The 18,841-nt window shown below is 47.7% G+C and overlaps 1 protein-coding gene across 10 annotated transcripts in view; it reads right to left on the bottom strand.

Moving 5' to 3' along the window:
* Window positions 1-18,841, bottom strand: part of Dapk1 (death associated protein kinase 1) — a 209,150-nt gene that overhangs the window by 38,265 nt on the left and 152,044 nt on the right. For all 10 annotated transcript variants that reach the window (XM_004862456.4, XM_004862457.3, XM_004862458.4 and 7 more), the window contains 2 exons: window positions 12,022-12,120; window positions 7,689-7,766 (listed from right to left, as the gene is read on the bottom strand). In XM_004862456.4, the coding sequence (XP_004862513.1) occupies window positions 7,689-7,766; window positions 12,022-12,120 (177 nt within the window). The remainder of the gene's footprint in view (window positions 1-7,688; window positions 7,767-12,021; window positions 12,121-18,841) is intronic.

Raw genomic sequence — 18,841 nt, forward strand, 5'->3', positions numbered from 1 at the left:
GAATCCTGCGCAGCAGTGTCCACTTCCCTGAGACAGTGAAGACAGCACAGACCCTGCTTCCAGCCTGAATCCCCCACGAGGTCCTGGAGGACTTGTTTTTGTGCCACGACTCAGCTTGCAGCTCATTTCTGCCCATTCCCTGCCCTGAAGGAGCACTCTTTCCATTCTGCAAGAATTCCCAAGGGCCCCTGCACTCACAGAAGACCTGAACCACAGAAATCTGCACACACTGCTGCCCCAGTGTGTGGCTTCTAGAAGCGACTCGGAACTTACAAGGTGACTTGGCCCTGAGAGCCTAGGGTGAGTCATGCCTGAGCTTCCTTGCATGAATTCTGAAGTTCCCTACTTCAAATTCAGTGAGGGCAGTGGTGGGTCAGCAGCTGCTGATATAGAGGGGACAGACAGCTAGGAAGAGTGAGACAGATTTGCTGTCTGCAGTGATAACCTACTTCTTCATGCATGATACCTTCCAACTCCTATGCTCTCATCCTTTATTTAAGCATCTGAGAACTTCCGTGGCCAACATCTTTATCCTCCCCTTCAGGTGAGGAGACTGAGGCTCAGCGAGGCCAAGGCACTTGCCTGAGGCCATACAGCAAAGCGAGAACTCACCACCGGTCTTCTATCCTTCCCGGTGTGAAAGGGAGGTGATGGGGAGAACAAGCAGGGATGGGGTGGAAAGGAGCCACAAGGATGTGCAAGCTGAAGGCAGACCCTCAGAGTGGCATGCTATAGATTCAAGCCCTGAGGACCACCCAGGCAGCACCATCCTCACAGAAGGCCTCCCTTGGCAGTGCCTGTCTCAAGCACACATGGCTATTTTAGGTGAGATTTGTAAGTAATAGCTACAAAAAGGTGAGTAAAATGACAAAGAGCTCTCCTTGTCTAAATTTTCATCGACAATAGGCAAACGTGTCATTTTAGCCCCTCATCTGAGTTTATTTCATAGGCAAATTTTTTTCACTTTCTGGTCTCAGTGTGAGCAGTCTCCTGAGTCCTCCATACGCCACAGGGTCTCAATTCTCTCAATTCCCAGAGACATTCTTCCCTTGAACTCTCAGCCTTAATTTGCAGGGACCCATACTCATCTCAGAATCTTTGTCTTATCCAAGAATGTGTTAGATTTACAGCTCAGCTTTTATGCTGTCCTCCACTCTGGGTGACCATGTAATCAAACCCACCTTCTCACTTTACTAGAGAACACTAAGGGAGGCAGAAAAGGCTTTCAAAGGGCAAAGAGCAGTGAAAGGCGTCTCCGACTGCCCTCTTTCCAGAGCCCTCTCACTTCTCCCTCTGCCCAAGACCTGGTGGTCTCAATAGAGAGGACCATGGCGTAAGACAGGAAACTGCTCTCTGCTCATGATGGGCAGAGTTTGCTACAATTTTGAAAGACAAGGAAAAGAAAATGTCCTCAGTTCTTCTAATTCTAAGGAAGGGAATCTAACCTCATCCCCAGGAAGACCCATCATGCTCCTCCCTAAGACGTGGAGCATCTCAGCACAGCTGAATTCCCAACAGCTTTCCGTCGTCTCTCCCTCATCTGCACAGGTGCTGATTCCACTACAGGGCAAGGCAGGGATGAGCTGCAGGGCAGAAGGGCTCCAAGCTGGTTCTAGAAGGTGGTATGAACATTAACTTATTTGAAAAGGAGCACAAAAGTGTTCCTATGGTCAATGTTTTACCAAAGCTACAAGACCACCCTGAGACCAGGGCTAGCCACTAAGCGGGCCCCACCAGGCCTTCACTGGCTGGGCCAGGGGAGAGCAGGCCCGGCAACTGCCTCAGGGAGGTAGGGAGCTGGCTTATTGCACTGTTTTGGCTCAGTCCTTTAAGTGCTCTCCAGTGTGTCCCCCAGGCCTGTGGGTGTGCCTGAAACACGTGCAGGGCCTGAGCGTCCGTGGCGTGGGCGAGCCTTCCTCAGGGCAGGTTGAGACCAGGCTGGGAAGAGAATGCAGCTCCTGAGTCAGTGGTCACAGAACTGGATGTGCGCGGCATGTTACACTCACCGGCCTTCGAGCTTCACTTACTGTAAATGTCTACATAGGAACGTGAGCCTCCGTTGCTGGCTTGCCCAAAGATCACCAAGTAACAGAGGCTGACAGCCCAGCCAAGTGCAAGGCTCTCTGTTTCTCCTCCTGACCCTGACCCTGTGGTCTGAGATCCGGAGGGAATTCCTAAACCCAATCTACCCAATCTCCTCACCAAGGTCTGTGAGCACTGCTCCCTTCCTGGCCATGACAGGCATCACACACCACTGGCCCTGGCAAGTTACCCTCCATTCTCGTTTGCTCACTGAACAAACTCAAAGCTGTACTCCTTGGGACCTTTGCCCTCGTCATGCTTTACCTGTGCTATCACTTCCTCTGTCTGGCTCAGGAGGAGCCTTCCCTTCAGGGCTTGGTCTGTGTCATACCAGAGAGGCTCCCTGATCATCAACTTAAAAGCAGCCTCCAACCCTCATCACTATATCTCACTTCATCCTATTTTAATTGCCTGCAAAACATACACTGGGGGCAACAAGCCTTTCTGTAAGGGCAGATGGACCCTGTTGCACCTGCTCAGCTCTGCCCTGTACGCAAACCAGCCAAGATAAGAGTAGATGAATGGGTGTGGCTGTGTTCTAATAAAAGTTTATTTAGGGCTGGGGATTTAGCTCAGTGGTTCCGCCACCTGCCTTGCAAACGCAAGGTCCCAAGCTCAATCCTGGGTACCAAAAAAAATAAAAGGTTTATTTACAAAAATAAGTGGTGGGTGGGCTTTGGCTTCTAGGCCATTGTTTGACAACCTCTGGCCTGCTTTACACTGTCTACCACATTTCTCACTCGTTCTCTGGCTTAGTTGTGTCCTTTCTGGTGACTGGCCTCTTCTGTGCCTGGCACACAGCAGACATTAGCACACCTCCCCAGGCATGCATGTATGAGTATTATTTGGTAGCTGCATTGCTCCTTAAAACACGGATTAATCTCTAGGTCTGCAGTTTCCTGTTTCCCAGTACCATTTTCCACTGGTAATTTAGCAAGTCAACTTTTGCTTTCTCATCAGGAGAAATGACCAAATCTCTGTAGGCTGACAAGGAGGACTATCCAGAGTCTGGGAAAGCCAGGTAAGAGCTCGGAGAGGTGACATGGCTTCCCATGCATGGCAGGGTGCAGTTAGGCCCAGCATGGCAGGGAGTGGCAAGTCTTAGTTATGCAAATCCAGTTTACTTGTGGTGAAGTTTTAATTCTGGGCAATTCCTAATGTTTTCTTATTTTCCAAAATATTCTGAGGCCCTCTCTACTGTATAGGCTTAGGCTCAGGAGAAGCAAGCTACCTTTAATATCAGCTTACAGAATATATGACTAGAACAACAAACAAAACAAACCTACTCTCCAAGCCCTTGAAAATAGCATTTTAACATCGGATAAGAATGAGACTTGCAGGTATTGTCAGTAAAAGTGGACAGCAAAGGAAACTCCGAATGGAACACCTCACTGCCTATTGTGACAAGAATCCCTTCCTTTCTACAGCAGGAGAAGTGGGACTAGATGAGCAACAGTGCAGATCTGGACATGGTTGGAGGGTGGATGGGGCTTTGTTTATTGGTAGGATTTGCACAGGATGAAGTGGAAGGGGTGTCCTCCTAGTTCTAAAGTGGTAACTACCAGGCAGGGCATAGGTGTGGGGACTTCCAGAGACACCCAAAGCAACAGTGTGTGGTAAGCTAGCTCAATGGGAAGCGGGCAGCAAGATTTTCAGAACATTCTGATTCCTGTGGTGTAAATGCTGCCACCCGGGCTGAATTCAAGACCTCAATATGACGTCACCTAACTGGGAAGTGATGCAGATGGGTACCCTCACGGACAGGACCAGAGGTTCCAACGCCACTCCTTCTAACTCGCTCCATGCTGAACGAGACCAGAGTGCACTCTGCTCACCTCTGCCCTGGTCCGTGTCCTTCCTTCCCTCACAGCCTTGGCTCTGGCCTCCCCATTTCAGCCTCAGTCCAGAGGATGGCTAACATGGACTCTTGACGGCACTGGCTGCAAGGTCCCCTATCCCTTGGGGGTCCACCCTGTACTGTCTAACTATCAGAATGGCCTCTCCTGCTCGTCTCCTTTGGTGCAGGCACACATATGGCTTTGGTTCTATTTCCAGAAGCTGAATTCCCATTGCCTCCCTGGCCAATGTTCAAAAGTATATTCCTAGGGAATGTCAATCGATGAGAAGTAAAAAACACAAGAAGCACTGCTTTTGCAGACTGATGCATGTGGGAACCAAACCGAACAGCGAGGCCACTGAAGGCCACTGCCCCGCTGTCTGGGTGCTGACTTCTCAGGGGTGAGCCTGTGATCTGCCTGCAGTGGCTTTTATAGAAGGGCCACTGTTGAGAGGGTGTCAGGAAATGTGCAGAGGTATTTTTTGGTTTTCACAATGAAGTAGGGGGGAAGGGATGCTATGACATAAGATGCTTGGAGGCCAGGGACCCACCCACCCCAAACATTACCCTAGTGAGAGATACTGGAAGATGGGAGAAGAAATGACACTGACTGATGAGAAAATGACAATAAATTTTCCTCAGTGTGAATTATCCTCTTCCCTCTCTGAAACTCCCTTGTACCCTATCTGTGAACAGTTTCTTCCTCCTGAATCCAAACTGTAATCTCAAATAAGCCTACTGCCTGAATTTCTCTGCAGATATTGTACAACCTACCAGGATCCTCACCCTGTGTGTCCGAGGATGTGGCTGTGACAGCTCAATCACTTCCAACAGTCAAATTCCAGTACTGGGCGCACCCCAGTGCCAAGTAGGTACTTATGTTGGGATTTATTAAAAAACAGCAAAAATAAAAAAAGACAGAATGTGATTAGTAATGTTCAGCAGAGCACTCTTGATTTCTGGGCTATTGGGAAACTGAAATCTACAGTCATTTGAAGGATGACAAAGGCAGACAAACAATCCCTGTGGTACCAGGGATTAAACCCAAGGCCTTTGCACTGAGCTACATCCCCAGCCATTTTTTCTGCTTTTGACACAGGGTCTTGCTAAGTTGCCAAGGCTGGACTCAAACTTGTGATCTTCTTGCCTCAGCCTCCCAGAGCGCTGGGATGACAGGCATGTGTCCGACCCCCAGGTATGAGTCTTGCTGAGCATGGATATGGATCCTTAAAGACCCTGGTGAAGGGAACAAGAACCCAGGTCCGTCGTTCCAGGAGGTGATCTGTGTGTGTGCTGGGCAAGGCTGCCACACAGTCTCAGCAGGTCCCGGAAAGGCCCACCGTCCCACACAGTGACAAATCCACCCCACAGCAGCCTCATGCCCACTAAAAGGGTGCTGAAAACCATGCCTTCCACGTGAGGTTGGAGTGTCAGCTCTGTACTAATTAGCAGAGGTGCGTATGCTGCACACACAACCCTCCTCAAGCCCCAAGGACACAGCGCCAGCCACAGAGACTGAGGGCTGCATGGTAGCTGTTAGGACAAATGACGCTCCAGGGTTCAGGCTGTGGAGGCACCACAGTGTCTACACCAGGAGTGCTGTGCCTGGCACCAATCACAGCGGCAAACAAGGGAGCTTACTGTGTGCAGGTGCTGTTCTCATCATTCACACGGACCCATCTGGGCCTCATCACTGTCCTCACCTGGTGCACAAACCAGGACACAGACACAGAGCAGTAAGCAGCTGGCTGCTGGCTGGCTCATCCGGCTAGAATCTCCCAGGACTGGGACTGGAAGAGGCTGCAGCCTGTGCTCTGAGCTGCCGTGCTATATTCTGCCTCTCAGAGAGAAGCAAGGAGGACCTTCTCCTTGGATTTTGGGTGTAAAAGGGATGATGTCTGCAATCAGAAGTATTAAAATAACTTCTTTGCCTTGACCTCTCCTTTACAGAAAAATCACAAGATAATGGTAAAATTCAAAATAGTGGTATTCCCCCTTCTGTGGAAGAAACTGGAATAGTGCCCTAACAGAGACCTGACTGTGAAGTCCAGGAGCCTTGGCAAGGCCAGATTTAATTTGTCTCTTCACTACTGATGGATGCTGTAAGGGTCACCAACTTAAAACAGCTCTTATATCTATACCCAGAACAAGGCCATCAGCTGTACTGCAGCCAAAGGTGGAGGCTGGCTGTGTTCTGTTTGGCTGATTAACACTGCTTCAATGAAATGAATTTAAGAGTTAGGAAACTTTGTGTTAAAAGTTATGTTACTGTGACTGTTAGGGTCTCACCCACCTCTGCCTTATTTTGTTTGTAAACAAGACTTCTGTGTTCTTTTGGTTCAAATTCTCACTCATAATGCAACAGTGGAGTGGTGCAGGGTAGGAAAAAATGAAGCTGGCAATGACCTTACCTGTTTCCTGTATGCACAGGTGAGTGAAATTGGGATGGTTTTCTAAATACTTCTCTCTCTATCTCCTTCCCTCCCTCCCTCTCTGAATCTCAACAAAAGGGGGAATCAAATCTCTCTAGAGGCCTGGGAGATCTGTGTCCATCATGTGTCCACCTGGTGCCTCCACGGCTGGTTATAGCATCCACAGCACAAGGATGGAACATGATGGCCTGTGGCATGCCCTCCCCACCAGGTCAACGCAGAAGAGTCTGAGGTGTGTATGTGCACTGGAAACAGTTGGGTCTTTCCAAGTTCAGTTCTGTACTAGGAAAGAAATTATTCCAAGCTTTATTCTCCCTCTAAGACCAAGAAACAATTAGGAACAATCAAACTTCTCACGGATGTCAAAGGTAACACATCATCCATTGTCCTGGAGGCACTTTTCTGGGTATATGACAGGAAATCTGGGGGGTATCTATAATACCTTGGACAGTATCTTTTAAAAAAACTAACTAAATCATTTTTTTATTTCTAAGTTTACTTTAAAATATTACATGATTGTTAGAAGAGATTTGGAAAGGTACAGTTATATTTAAAGAAAAGATTAATAACTCACAATAGCAAAAATTAAAGAAACCATATTATTTTCTTTCTATGAATGTTTAACATAGGAGATTATAAAATACATGCAATTCTTTAGCTCTGAAGCCCAGGGACACTCTACGGATTAAACTCCTGTGACTAAAATCTCTTTAAAAATATTTCTAATGACCAAAAATCATTGTCTTCTATACCTGTGTGACATTACTGTTCCTAATCTGGTTTCCAATTTTGATTGCATTTTAAATAATACCAAGTGAACATCTTTGTGCATGATACAGAGTTTCTAGTTTTAAGGGCATGGTTACATTGAAGTCTTCTGATGGACACTGTTATGTGGTGGGAGGCAAGGGGTACACTTATTCTTGTCATGTTTCTGTAAAACTTAGTGCAATGGCATTTGCTAAACCGGAGCTGAAGTGAACCTGGGAGTTCAAAGCACAAAGGAGGAAAAAAAAAGACCATGTCATCATTCCCATCTCTCCTACACTTTATGGAGCTGCTTAGTATGGAGAGGGTGGGAGGAGAGAGACCAGGCACAACATGGTAAAGAAGCCAAATTATTTTTCAAGTCCAACTAAGGAAGAGAAAACCTGATAGGGAACTTATGCCTGTATACCAATTGATATGCAAGCTACAGGACAGGGACCGATGCTCCTCCCATACCTGTGCTTAAAGCCTTCTTTTGTTTATCCCCAGGATTTACAAGGGAAGAGACTGGGAATTTTGCACATAAAAACAGGTAGAGAATTTCAGACAGATAAAAAGGATTTCCTCACCTTTCGGAGCCTTGTGAGGAGACCAGCCACATGCTCATGCTGCTCCGACTTAGCAAGATCCTCTGCTGTCTTTCCATCCTGTTACAGAAAAATTATTAGTTTTTTTTCCTCTGCAAAAGACAGCAAGGTGTGCTCCATACACCCAATCTGTTGGTCTGAGGCATCACCAGCAAATGAGGTGAACAAAAACCACGTACTGGAGTATTTCCCTCTCTGAAGGACCTGGTTTTATTTGGCTGCCCAGCACAGGAAGAGACACAGGAACAAAGCTCATAGTGGTACAGTGGGGAGATGCCTCAGCCTGTGAGCTTCCTTCAAAACGAATCCACTTGCTCATCACCCTGGTCCTGGGCCCCTTTCTCCAATCAGGCAGACAATCAAGAGTGTCACATAAGCTTATGTCTTATAGTCCATACACAGCCCAACACAGTCTTCCTAGGCTGCAGTAATTACTGATTCCAAAGGAGAAGTCTTCATCTAACAGAGTCTGATTTGAAGATTTCTGGTGAACATACAATGAAGATCTAAGGGTCTGAAACACTTTGGTGTTTGCTCTTTCACTGGGGAATTTTCATAGGGCTGCCGTTTTGTGCTGATTGAGTTTGCTTTACAACATGCATGTGCACAACAAGGGCTTCCGTTTCTTGTGACCCTCCTAACAATCCCGGGCACCCTCAGTTCTCAGTGCTCATGGGCAGGAGACCTCAAGTCACAGCAGGGGCCACAGCAGCAGCACCCCACACACCACCAAGGGGAAAATGAGTGCTTAGGGGACTATTCTGTTGTGGGTTTAGAGATCACTGAACATTTGAAAGTTGAAAAGATAAGCAGCAATTTCCAAACAAATATAGGCAGACCTTTCTTTTTTACATAAGAAAACTAAGAAGAATGTAGTTTCTCTATCCACATTTAACAATAACAAAGTTAAACTGAGAAATCTGCAAACTTTCCGATTCCTCAATTCAAGTTACTCTCTCAGACACGCACAGGATCCGATCAGCCAGCGTTCCTCCATCTGGACTCTTCTCACGGTTGAACCAGTGATTCTCTGTCACGGGGGCTGTCCTGTGCCGTGAAGGGTGTTTAGTAGCAGTTCTGGCTTCTACCCACCAGGTGCCAGCACCTTCCCCCAACTCCTAGGAGTGACACCAAAAACTGTCTCCAATTTCAATTTTGTCCTAGGGGCCAGACTGCCAGGCCCAGAACTCCTGCCTCGAGCTGAGGTGGAGCTCAGATGGATGCTCAGGAGGCCCGAGTCCCAGTCAGGACTGTCCAGCCCCATCTGCTGCCTTACAGGTGAAATGTGTCTAGAGTGAGTCAGGGGCTTATCGGACACCACATCCCCAACCAGAGGTTCATGTCCAATCACCCAGCTCCTTCAGTAATAAAAGCAAAGCCAGCACGGAGGGAGAGGTGTGGGTCTACAGGGCATGGACTGAGAAGGCAGGTGGCCAGGAAGGAACAGGGTAAAGGGGAGCTGGAGAAGGGTGAGCAGGAGAAGGAGGTAGAAGGAGGTCTTTTTAGCCACAACAGGAGAGGGTCAAGGAATGTTAAGCACAACAAGTCCTGAGGAGATGTCATGAAATGAGCTGGGAGAGCCCTGGTCCACAGCTGAGTGGAAGGGGAAAAAAGCCCAAGGAAGCAATGCCCACAAAAGACAGACGCATTCTGGCATGGGAGCACAGCACCCATGGCCCAGGCCACTGGGAGCTTCCAGGTTCCACTTTTTTTGGCTGGAATGGGACTACGAAGATGTTTGCTTATAATAAATCACTATGTTTAACACTTGCTTATGTGCTTTTATTTTTAAATCTGTGTTTGATTTTGTAATAAAAGTTTGAAAGGAAAGAGCTGCCTGGAGGTGGCTGGGGTCTCTGCCAAGAGTCACGTGGAGTTGAAGAAAGACCTGCAGAGATGCAGCAAGGGAAGAAGGCACGAAAACACAGCAGGACACTCAGAGTATGGCACACCGTCCTGGCTGAGACCAGAACAGGAGAAGACAGCCCTGGAGGGTGCTGCCAGCTGAAGGACAGGAAAGAAGAGCACTTACCGAGGCAGGGTGCTGGGGTAGCAGCCCCTTACACAGGCCTGAAATGTGATCCAGGACAGATGGGCTATGTGGAAAACTTCATATAAACCAAAGGAGGTGAACAATCTCAGTAATTTCAAAATATGCATATCTTTTGCTAAATAAAATATACTAGTGAAATTCTTTTTCTTTTTCCTATTTTTTTAAGGTGGCTGCCACAAAATCTGAAATGACAATGTGGCACAGGTCCTATCTGTACAAGTGATGTCTTCAGCACGGGTCCGAGTGTCCCCACGGTCACACCCCTGGCTGCTCAGGATGGTCAGTGGTGGCCCTGCTCTAGGAGGAAGACCCCGCCCTCCCCCAGCTGGAAAGGCTGGCCACCTCCAGCCCTGTGCACTCCTCCACCTGCCTGGGCAGCTCCCCACACTGTGTCTCCCGCACTGTCCTTCCAGCTCCTGGGAGTCACTGGTGGCCACCCAGCTCAGGCTTCTGCCCTCTTCTTGCCACTTGCCCTCACGGTGCAGGACACAGCTCCTATCGGGAGCACCTTCAACGCCCCCCAGCTCCCTTGAAATGCCACTCTTTCCTGTGAGCCTTGCCCCACTCGGTGACTACCTATTAATCATGGTGATGCTTGGGTCAGTGTCGGTCTCCTCTTCCCTAGGAGTTTCTGGGGAACATACCTGTCTTGAAGCTATTTTATTCCTTGTTAGCTGTGCCTGGTACAAAGCATGTGCATAGGATGGGTGGAGTGAGTGAGGGTCCGTGAGGCTGACTCCAGCAGCCAGGGAGATGAGCAGTCAAGGCCAGGGAGGAGGCTCTCAGGGTTTGGGGAGGTAGAGAACAGGAGCCGCACCCAAGGGCCAGCAGCCTGAGGAGGTGGAGTCCGAGCAGATGGCCGCTGTGGGGAAGCACAAGGGGACTCAGGCTGGAGGGCTTAGCCTGTAGAGACTGGAGGCCATGCATATCAGAAGCCCTAGCCCACAGGGCTAGAGCTCACAGGAGTCAGATACTGGGGTCTTCAAAGACACCTTTGCTGTTTTTTGTTTGTTTAATGACAGTATCTGTGACAAAAATGTTTACCTCATAAAAATGCTTTTTGATGGAGTACCTGAGCTATGTGTCAGACATGAGTGGGCAGAGTTGACAGTGGCACATCTAGCCTGGCAGGTCTGTGCGACCCTGGGATCTGCCTCTGTATTCTGGATGGTTTTGCAGTGGGTGAGGAGGGGCCTTAAGAAGAGGACCAACCCTATGCCAGTATTGGTAATAACTGGCTTGAAGAGAAAGCATAGCTTGGGCCCAACAGAAAAGACCCATTACCTACAGTGAGGGGTGAGGGGGGTGAGGCCTGAGCAGTCAGGGAGACATTATCCTATACCACAGGTGAGCAAGCAGGTTCTCTGGAGAGCCACATCAGATACGTTCTGGGCTCTGTGGGCCATGCTGCCTCTGCTGCAACTGCTCACCTCTGACACTGTAGCATGTTAGCCAGAAAATGAAACCTTATTTACAAAAATAGACAGCAGGCTGGATTTGGCCCCACAGGCCACAGTCTGCTAAGTCCTTCACACTCTCTAAAGACTGAGGCTCTGGTACCAGCTGCAGGGCCCTGAGGTGGGCTATCATATTAAAATACCACTGATGCCCTTAGAAAATCACCTTCCACCAGCAGAGCTCTCACTGGCGAGGTTCAGGACTCTCCCATGAGAGAGACTGGACAGTCAACCCTCTGTGGAGTGGAGCCACCAACGTGTCACGGCAGCAACCAAAGTGCACCCTTCTCAGGAAAATAAAATGTGAACCAAAAGGTTTCTTCTGCTGGGAGATACTAAGTCTACGATGGGTAGTGGGGAATGAGGGACTGGTCAGGTCTTATTGAAAGTGTTTTTGCAGGTGTGGTAGCAAAGGCAGGCTCTTTGCACAGACACTGAGGGCTGCTCCTTCCACCGACTCCTAGGGGTGCCAGAGTCTTAGGGCTGAAGGACAGCCTTTACCGCACACATCGAATGGAAAGCACAGAGCACGGCTGCACAACACAGGAAGCTAAAAGGCCAGCGAGAACCAGTGGGGATTCCAGGCAGAGCAGGCTTGGTGCGGGAGAAGAGGATGAGACCCTAACTGGATATCAAGCTGGGCTGTGTGGGGAAGGGTTAATGCACCTGCCACGGAGGAGTAAAGCTCAACAGCAGCTTGGCGGCTTTGGAGTGCAGTTGCCAAGCAATACCTTCCTGTGGGTGCCCTCGAGGCGCAGAGAGGCCCGGCAACTCTCCCTCGCCATAGCCAGCACCGCGCACTCACCGAGGTCAGCGCGTCCACGTTGGCACCCATCAGACAGAGGTGCCGGACCACATCGAGGATCCCATTGTTGGCCGCAAGGTGTAGGGGTGTCCGTCCATACTGGGAAGAGAAAAAAACACCACAGAGAATTCTTCTCACTCTTCTTTCTTTTTAAAAAAAATTTTTTAAAGAAACTTTGAGATAAGGTCTCACTCTGTAGGTCAGGCTGACCTTGAATCGGTGATCCTCCTGCCTCAGCCTCCTGAGTAGCTAGGGTTACAGGTGAGGGCTATCACACCTGGTTCATGGCTGTTGCTTAATAAAACCCTTTGGTTCACATCTCATGGTGGTAGAGGACATTTAGGGAGCATGTTCCAGTACAGGCATTATACAAGGCACTGGGGTCCACCAGAAAAAAAGAGGAAGTGGCAGTTCCCTGCTGAGGGAGCAGAAGATTTTCAAGGACTGTGCAGTTAAAAGAGTGACTTCAAAATATGAGCTCCAAAGATGCAAAAGCAGAGGCTTGTCAAAGGTAAGCCAAGTCTCTGGCTGTGCTGGCAGCGAGGAGACATGAGTCAGGGGAGTGAGGGCTCTGAAGTTCCGGCAATATTTGCACAAAGTTCACACCGGTACACAGCCAGGGAGGAGGAGGAGGAGGAGGAAGACACCCTAATGAGGAAAAGTTCGAGGACATGCCTATTGTGCTCCTCTGCCCGGGGCTCCCGAACAGTGTGCCTGGGCAGCTCAGGACACGGCAGCAAGTTCACAGGGGTGCTGAGGGATATTTTAGGGCTCTGATGGAACCACTCGGTTAGCATACGAGGCGAGCTATGAACTCAAGGCAGTTCAGAGTCTCGGCAGTGGACCGCTCCACTTTCCTGTCAGTGACATTGTATCTCTGCACGCCTGCTTGCCAGAGCTGGTGTTTGCCTTGCTACCAAGTGCTCTGAAGAAATCAAAGGGGACAGGGAGTGAGGGTGGGGTGTGCAATCTGAGCAAGGTTTGATGAGTGTGTGGGTGCCCAACAGGAACACACAGGGGTAAGTACTTACAGTTACGTAATAATGAAACAAAGATGTCGACTTTCTTCCCATTTATGTATTTTACTTTTTTTCAGGGGTGGCTAAGTTGTTTGGACTGAACTAATAAACAGAACTGTGAGGTCCTTATTTCGCTCAGGGAAACCATGAGTGAAAACTAGAAATGCTAAGGACGCTGTGAACTGATTAAAAGGGCATCTCTGTTTCATGCTGTTTATTTTGTACTTACTGGTTTTTGTTGTGAGTTAACACAAAATCTCCAAATAATATAGGATACTGGTATCCTTCCATGGCAGAAAACACAAGTCCTCACCCCTACTCCACCTCTGCCTGCTCACGCCCATGCCCACAGCTATTCCTACTTAACATTTCAGGGCATTGCCCTACAAGATGTTACCTAAGAATCCTTTGGAAGCGATAGCTAACTTAAACAGGCAAGATGATATTTTCCATTCTACAGTTAACCTGCCTCACTCAACAACAGATTGTGAATGCTTTCCCATATCTGTCACTGGATGCATTACAGGATTCTGAACAGCCAAATGGCACTTGGTACATGGCTATGTTAGGGTTTATCTAGCCAGCTCGACTGGGATGGACGGTTAAGAGAGTTCTGATTCCTTGTTGTAAACAACGCTGCAGTGTGCCCACATGTTCATGCTCTGTTTACTATCATCTTTACAGTGATTCAGAAAGGAGATATTAAATTTTCCAATCTCCTAGAGAGGAAAAAAGGATTTTGAAGATCTGCATAAAATGTTTGGTGGATAAAATGTTTGGTAGATAAAATGTAAGGAAGATACAGTTTTGGCTACAGATTATACACGGTTTTATAGAAGGGAAGAGAAACAATGAACAGAAATATGAGGAAGAAGAGGGGGAAGGAAACTGACAGTGTGAAAGACCCCTTCTTTGGACTGAATGGAACTGGAGCTCTTAACACGACAGTCCAAGCACTCCACCATTGGACCCAGTGGGACCCCAGCTTCCACATCTCTCTCCCCCCAGTCACCTTTTCCCGAATTGAGTCCCTCTCATCCCCTATGTGTCATGTATGGTCCCCAACAGACACCCACACTTTGCTCTGTCTCTGTCTCACTTTCCTCTGATCTCATCATCTGCCGAAGCCTTAGTCACGTTATCATCTGAGAGCTTTCGCCGATTCTTTATTGTCCAAAGTGCTGCTTCTGTGTTTTCCACAGCACACGAGCCCCTGTCACAAGAATGACGACAATATGACAGCTACTGCTCCTGAATGTGCATACCCTTGTCTAAAAGCAGCCTGAGGGCAGTTATCCCGTTTGACACCCACAAGCACCTCTCACCATGTGTGGCATGGTACCGTCCGGGAAAAGCATTAAGAACGCTTGATGTGTGCAGAGTTCCCTCTCACATTCTTAGATGTGAGTGTGTGGGCGATGTGCTTCTCCATCTTTACTTATTAGAGCCAACACAGAAAGAAGCAAGTGAGCAAAGGCCATGAACTCCGCGTCATCTCCTTCCTTCTTCAGCATGTTCTCTAACATGGCTGGGTTAACAGCCATCCTCCTGGACTTCAAACAAAGGGAGTGACACATGAAGGAGTTTGAAGGGCAACAGAGACAGTGATGAGGCCCAGTCACACACTGTGATGGCAACAGGATCTGAAAGGTCATTTTCCCTGGAGAATATCTAATCTAGTAGAAGGAGGCAAGGCAGGACCCTGGGGAAAGAGCAACAGTGGGCTTGAAGCCTGTGGATGCCCCACACCACATCCACGCTGACAGTGCTTACTGAGCAAGCCTGATAGCTGGATGGGATGTGCCCTGGAGGAAAACTAATGTCTTTCCCTTATTTAAGCTTCTCTAGAGTCTCCATCACCTGTCTTTAGAAAACAAAAAACAATGGGAAGAAATAGCAAAATAAGAGTACTGTGGTTTGGACATGGTTTTATCCCTCAAAGGTCTCTGCTGGGGGTGTGCCCTCCAATGTCACAGTGTGAGGATGTGGTGGAGCCTGCAGAGGTCAGGCACCGAAGGGGGGGATCAGGTCTCTGAGGCATCCAAACCTCTTTAGAGCAGGTTAGGGCTTGAAGGAATGGACCGGTTACAACAGCGAGCTGTTAGGCAAAGTTGCTTCCTCTCTTGGAACATGATATCCCTCTCCTGCTCTTCCACTGCCCTTCTCCTCCTTCTCCTTCTCCTTCTCTCTCTCCCCCTCCCTTCCTCCATCCCTCTCATGCATTCCTGCCACGTGGTGATATTCGCCATGCTGTATGCAGCCAGATCCTCACCAGAAGCTGACTTTATGGGTCCACCTGATCGTGAACTTTCACCCTCTTAACACTGTGAACGAAATAAACCTGTTTCTTTTATAAAGTGCTCAGTCTTGGAGATTTTGTTATAGTAACATGAAATGGACTCTGATGAGAAGTAGCATCAGTCCTTCTGAAGGAGGTATGAGACCCATGGCTTGGTTATTTTTCATGTTGCTGAAACAAAATACCTGACGCTCAAAGAAGGAAAGGTTTATTTAGCTCAGAGTTTGTAGAGGTTTTAGTCATTATCACCTAGCTCTAAAGCAGGCGGTACAAGGCAGAGGGGCAACAGCTCATGGCCGTGGAAGACAGCAAAAAACGAAGAGGGAATTTAACGGCATCTTTCTACCCTTTTTATCTTATCTAGACAATTTAGGGTGGGTAGCACTCACACCCTTGATCCTAGTGCCCTTGAGCCTAGCACTGTGTCATGAATCAGTCACACACTTCAGATTCAGCCATCTCTGAAAAAGCTCTACCTACAACTGAATGAGGCTTTGGGGGTACATCTAGACACAAGCAGTAACACTCAAACCCTGGGCCCCCAAAGACGCACGCACATCCCTTTAGGCAAAAGGCATGTGGTCTATTTCTGAGTTGCCAAAGTCTTTACACTTTTAGCATTGCTGAAAAGTGTAAGTCTAAAGTCTCCTCTGAGATTTAAGGCAAACTTTTAGCTGCAAGCCTCTGTATAAATAAAAAGAAAGTTAAACACTTCTAACATTTAATGGCACAAGACAGACATTCCCATTTTAAAAGTTACAACAGGGGAATACAAAGGAATAGGACCAAAGCAAGTCTAAAATCCAGCAGGGCAAACATTAAATCCCACAGTTTCACCTTTAGAATCTCCAGCAATCTGTGGCAAGTTGTGAACTCTAAAGGGCTTGGGTGGTTCTGTCCCTCTGGCACTTCCAGTGGTTGTAGTTTCCATGGCTTCTCTCTGGGGCTAACTCTATTCTCTCCTTGTAGTTTTCTTTAGATGATCCATGTTCTTAGCTTTTTTAAACTTCTGAGGTCTCCACTGCACCTTTGGCTTCACACACAGCTTTATACACTGTTCCCTCAGGGGTGCACTGCCTGGCCTCTCAGGCTTTTTTTGTGAAATCTGGGTGGAAGCCTTCCTGACCTCACAAGTCCTGCATTTTGCATGTACCTAAATCCAACACCATGAGGGTGACGCCAAGATTTCTTGCCAGCTAGAGTAGTAGTTAGGCTTTTTTTTTCCTTGGCTGTAGAGGTTGAGTGCCTATGAAGTAAATCTTGAGGAACAACTTCTCTAGGCTGCCGCCATTTTGGAACATGGTGCTCTGGGGCTTTTTTTTTTAAAGCGAAGTCTCTTACAGTGGACCCTTGACAGGAATTCGATTTGTCTGAGAAGGCTGTAACTCAAGTTGGTCAATTAAAGGCTCAGGCTCCTCTACACAGCCTTCAAAGTCTCTCTCCTGTACACAGGCAGATCTCAGTGTCCTTAGACAGACACTGGCCCAGGATTTCTCAATTAACCCCACACAGGGAAGGATGTTGTCATGTTCCTTCCAAAACTCTTTAAGGGTTAAATCTGTATCTGAAACCATCTGGAAGCACAAGTGGCTGGCATTTGGGTCTTAACTCAAGACTTTGGTTGTGAGTTAAAACTAAAATTCTGGAGATAACCTAAGTTGTTTGTCTGTCAGGCCAGTCATAACTTGAGGGTCCGCTGCACTTTTGTAACTTTGAGGCTGTAAAGGATGCAGTCTTGTTGCTTCTTGTGATGCCCTCAGGCCATCTTATTTATTTATTTATTTATATATATTTACTTATTTATTTATTTATTTTTCAGCAATCAAGATCTCCTCTGCTCTATGTTTGCAGTCCACCCCTTTCCTTCCTTCCTGGCCAAACTCAAAACATTTTAAATCATTCTGCTGGGCAATTTGCTCTTGATTCTCAACATAAATCTGGCTAGAAGCCCCCCGCAGCAGCTGTGGCACCGCCTCAGCATTAGGCTGCCTTGAAATTTCTTCTGCCAGATGAACTGGTCCACTGCCCTTAATCTTAGGCTCAGGCAAAGTCTCTGGACATGAGGAAAATGCAGGCAAACTTTCTGCCAAGGCATAACACACATTGCCTGGAGTCTAGCAGCGAACCCAGTCCTCCTTCCCAGCAGCAACCTCCTGAGCCTAGTCTTTACCGGCAGGGTCTTTATCAGCCTTCTGGGTTTCTCAGCTCTGATCAAAATCTCCCATCACACACAGCTAAAGGTGTTCCAGCTCTGCTTTTTCAGCCAGCATCTCTCAACCTTTCTAAACTTTTCCCCTTCCTATAATCCAGGCTCCTAAACCACATGGTCAGGTACAGTCACAGCAACGGACTTCCCTCTCAGTATTAGAATCTGTCTTGGTTACTTTTCTTGTTGCTGAAGTTAAAGGAGGAAAGATTTATTTAGCTCATAGTTTGTAGAGGTTCAGTCCACAACTGGCTGGCTCCAAGGCAGGGTATCACGGCAGAGGAACAACAGTTCATGGCGGCAGAAGACAGCAAAAGCAACAAGGGAATATAACAATGCCTTTCTGCCCCTTTATCTTATCCAGACTACCAGGGCGGGTAGTACTCACACCCATAACACACTCTAGACTCACCGACCTCTGAAAAAGCCCCACCTATGACTGCATGCGGCTTTGAGGAGACATCTAGACACAAGCTATACAAAGCCACAGTATGCAACTAGACACAAAGCCACAGTGGGCTAAATGTACGAGCATTGAAGACCACCTGCAGTGCCTGTCTGCAGCGCCCCAAAAGGCAGAGCTGTTGACAGCCAATGCATTTCCCTTTCTAAAGGGGGTCTGGATGAGAGCTTTAAATTTTACTGCTAGTTCCAAGAGGATAAAACTATGGAACTGACAATTCCAACTTCTGCTAAGCTCAATTCAATAACAAATCCATGTACTGAATGCCCCTTATGTAGTTGGTGTGTCACAGTGTTCAAAATGAAAATTCATATCAACATTTATGAAATACCAATGGGCAGTTGCAGTGTCAAAAATGTAGACTTTTCCATCAAATAAGCCAGGGTGTTTTGTTTTGCTTTTTGTTTTAGTTTTACAGTGCTGAGGACTGAGCCTAGAGCCTCATGCATGTTTTAAGCATATATGCCACTACTGAGTTACACACCCTTTCATGTTTTTAAACATGAAGTCTGGGATTGTCTTAGTTTTTAACAGGCATATTTAACAACTGCACTGTTTACCGTTTTAGGGGGATTGGGGGAGATTTAAGCCAGGCCTTGTGCCTGCAAAGATGTGCTGTCCTACTGACCTACATCTGCAGACTTTGTGCATACAGCAGGCCCACTGTGTTATAGTGGACAAGTCTTGCATTTTTTTTTTTTTGGTACTGGAGATTGAACTCGGGACCTTGCGCTTGCAAGGCAGGTGCTGAAACCACTGAGCTAAATCCCTGGCCCAATAGTGGTCAAGTCTAAAAGAAGTCTAAGTGCTCGATGTTCCTTGAAGCTACTTGT

This window comes from Heterocephalus glaber, unplaced genomic scaffold (genome assembly GCF_053883595.1).
Source record: "Heterocephalus glaber isolate CG9 unplaced genomic scaffold, H.glaber_assembly_v1.0 deba00000546, whole genome shotgun sequence".
In the NCBI taxonomy this organism is placed as follows: Eukaryota; Metazoa; Chordata; class Mammalia; order Rodentia; family Bathyergidae; genus Heterocephalus; species Heterocephalus glaber.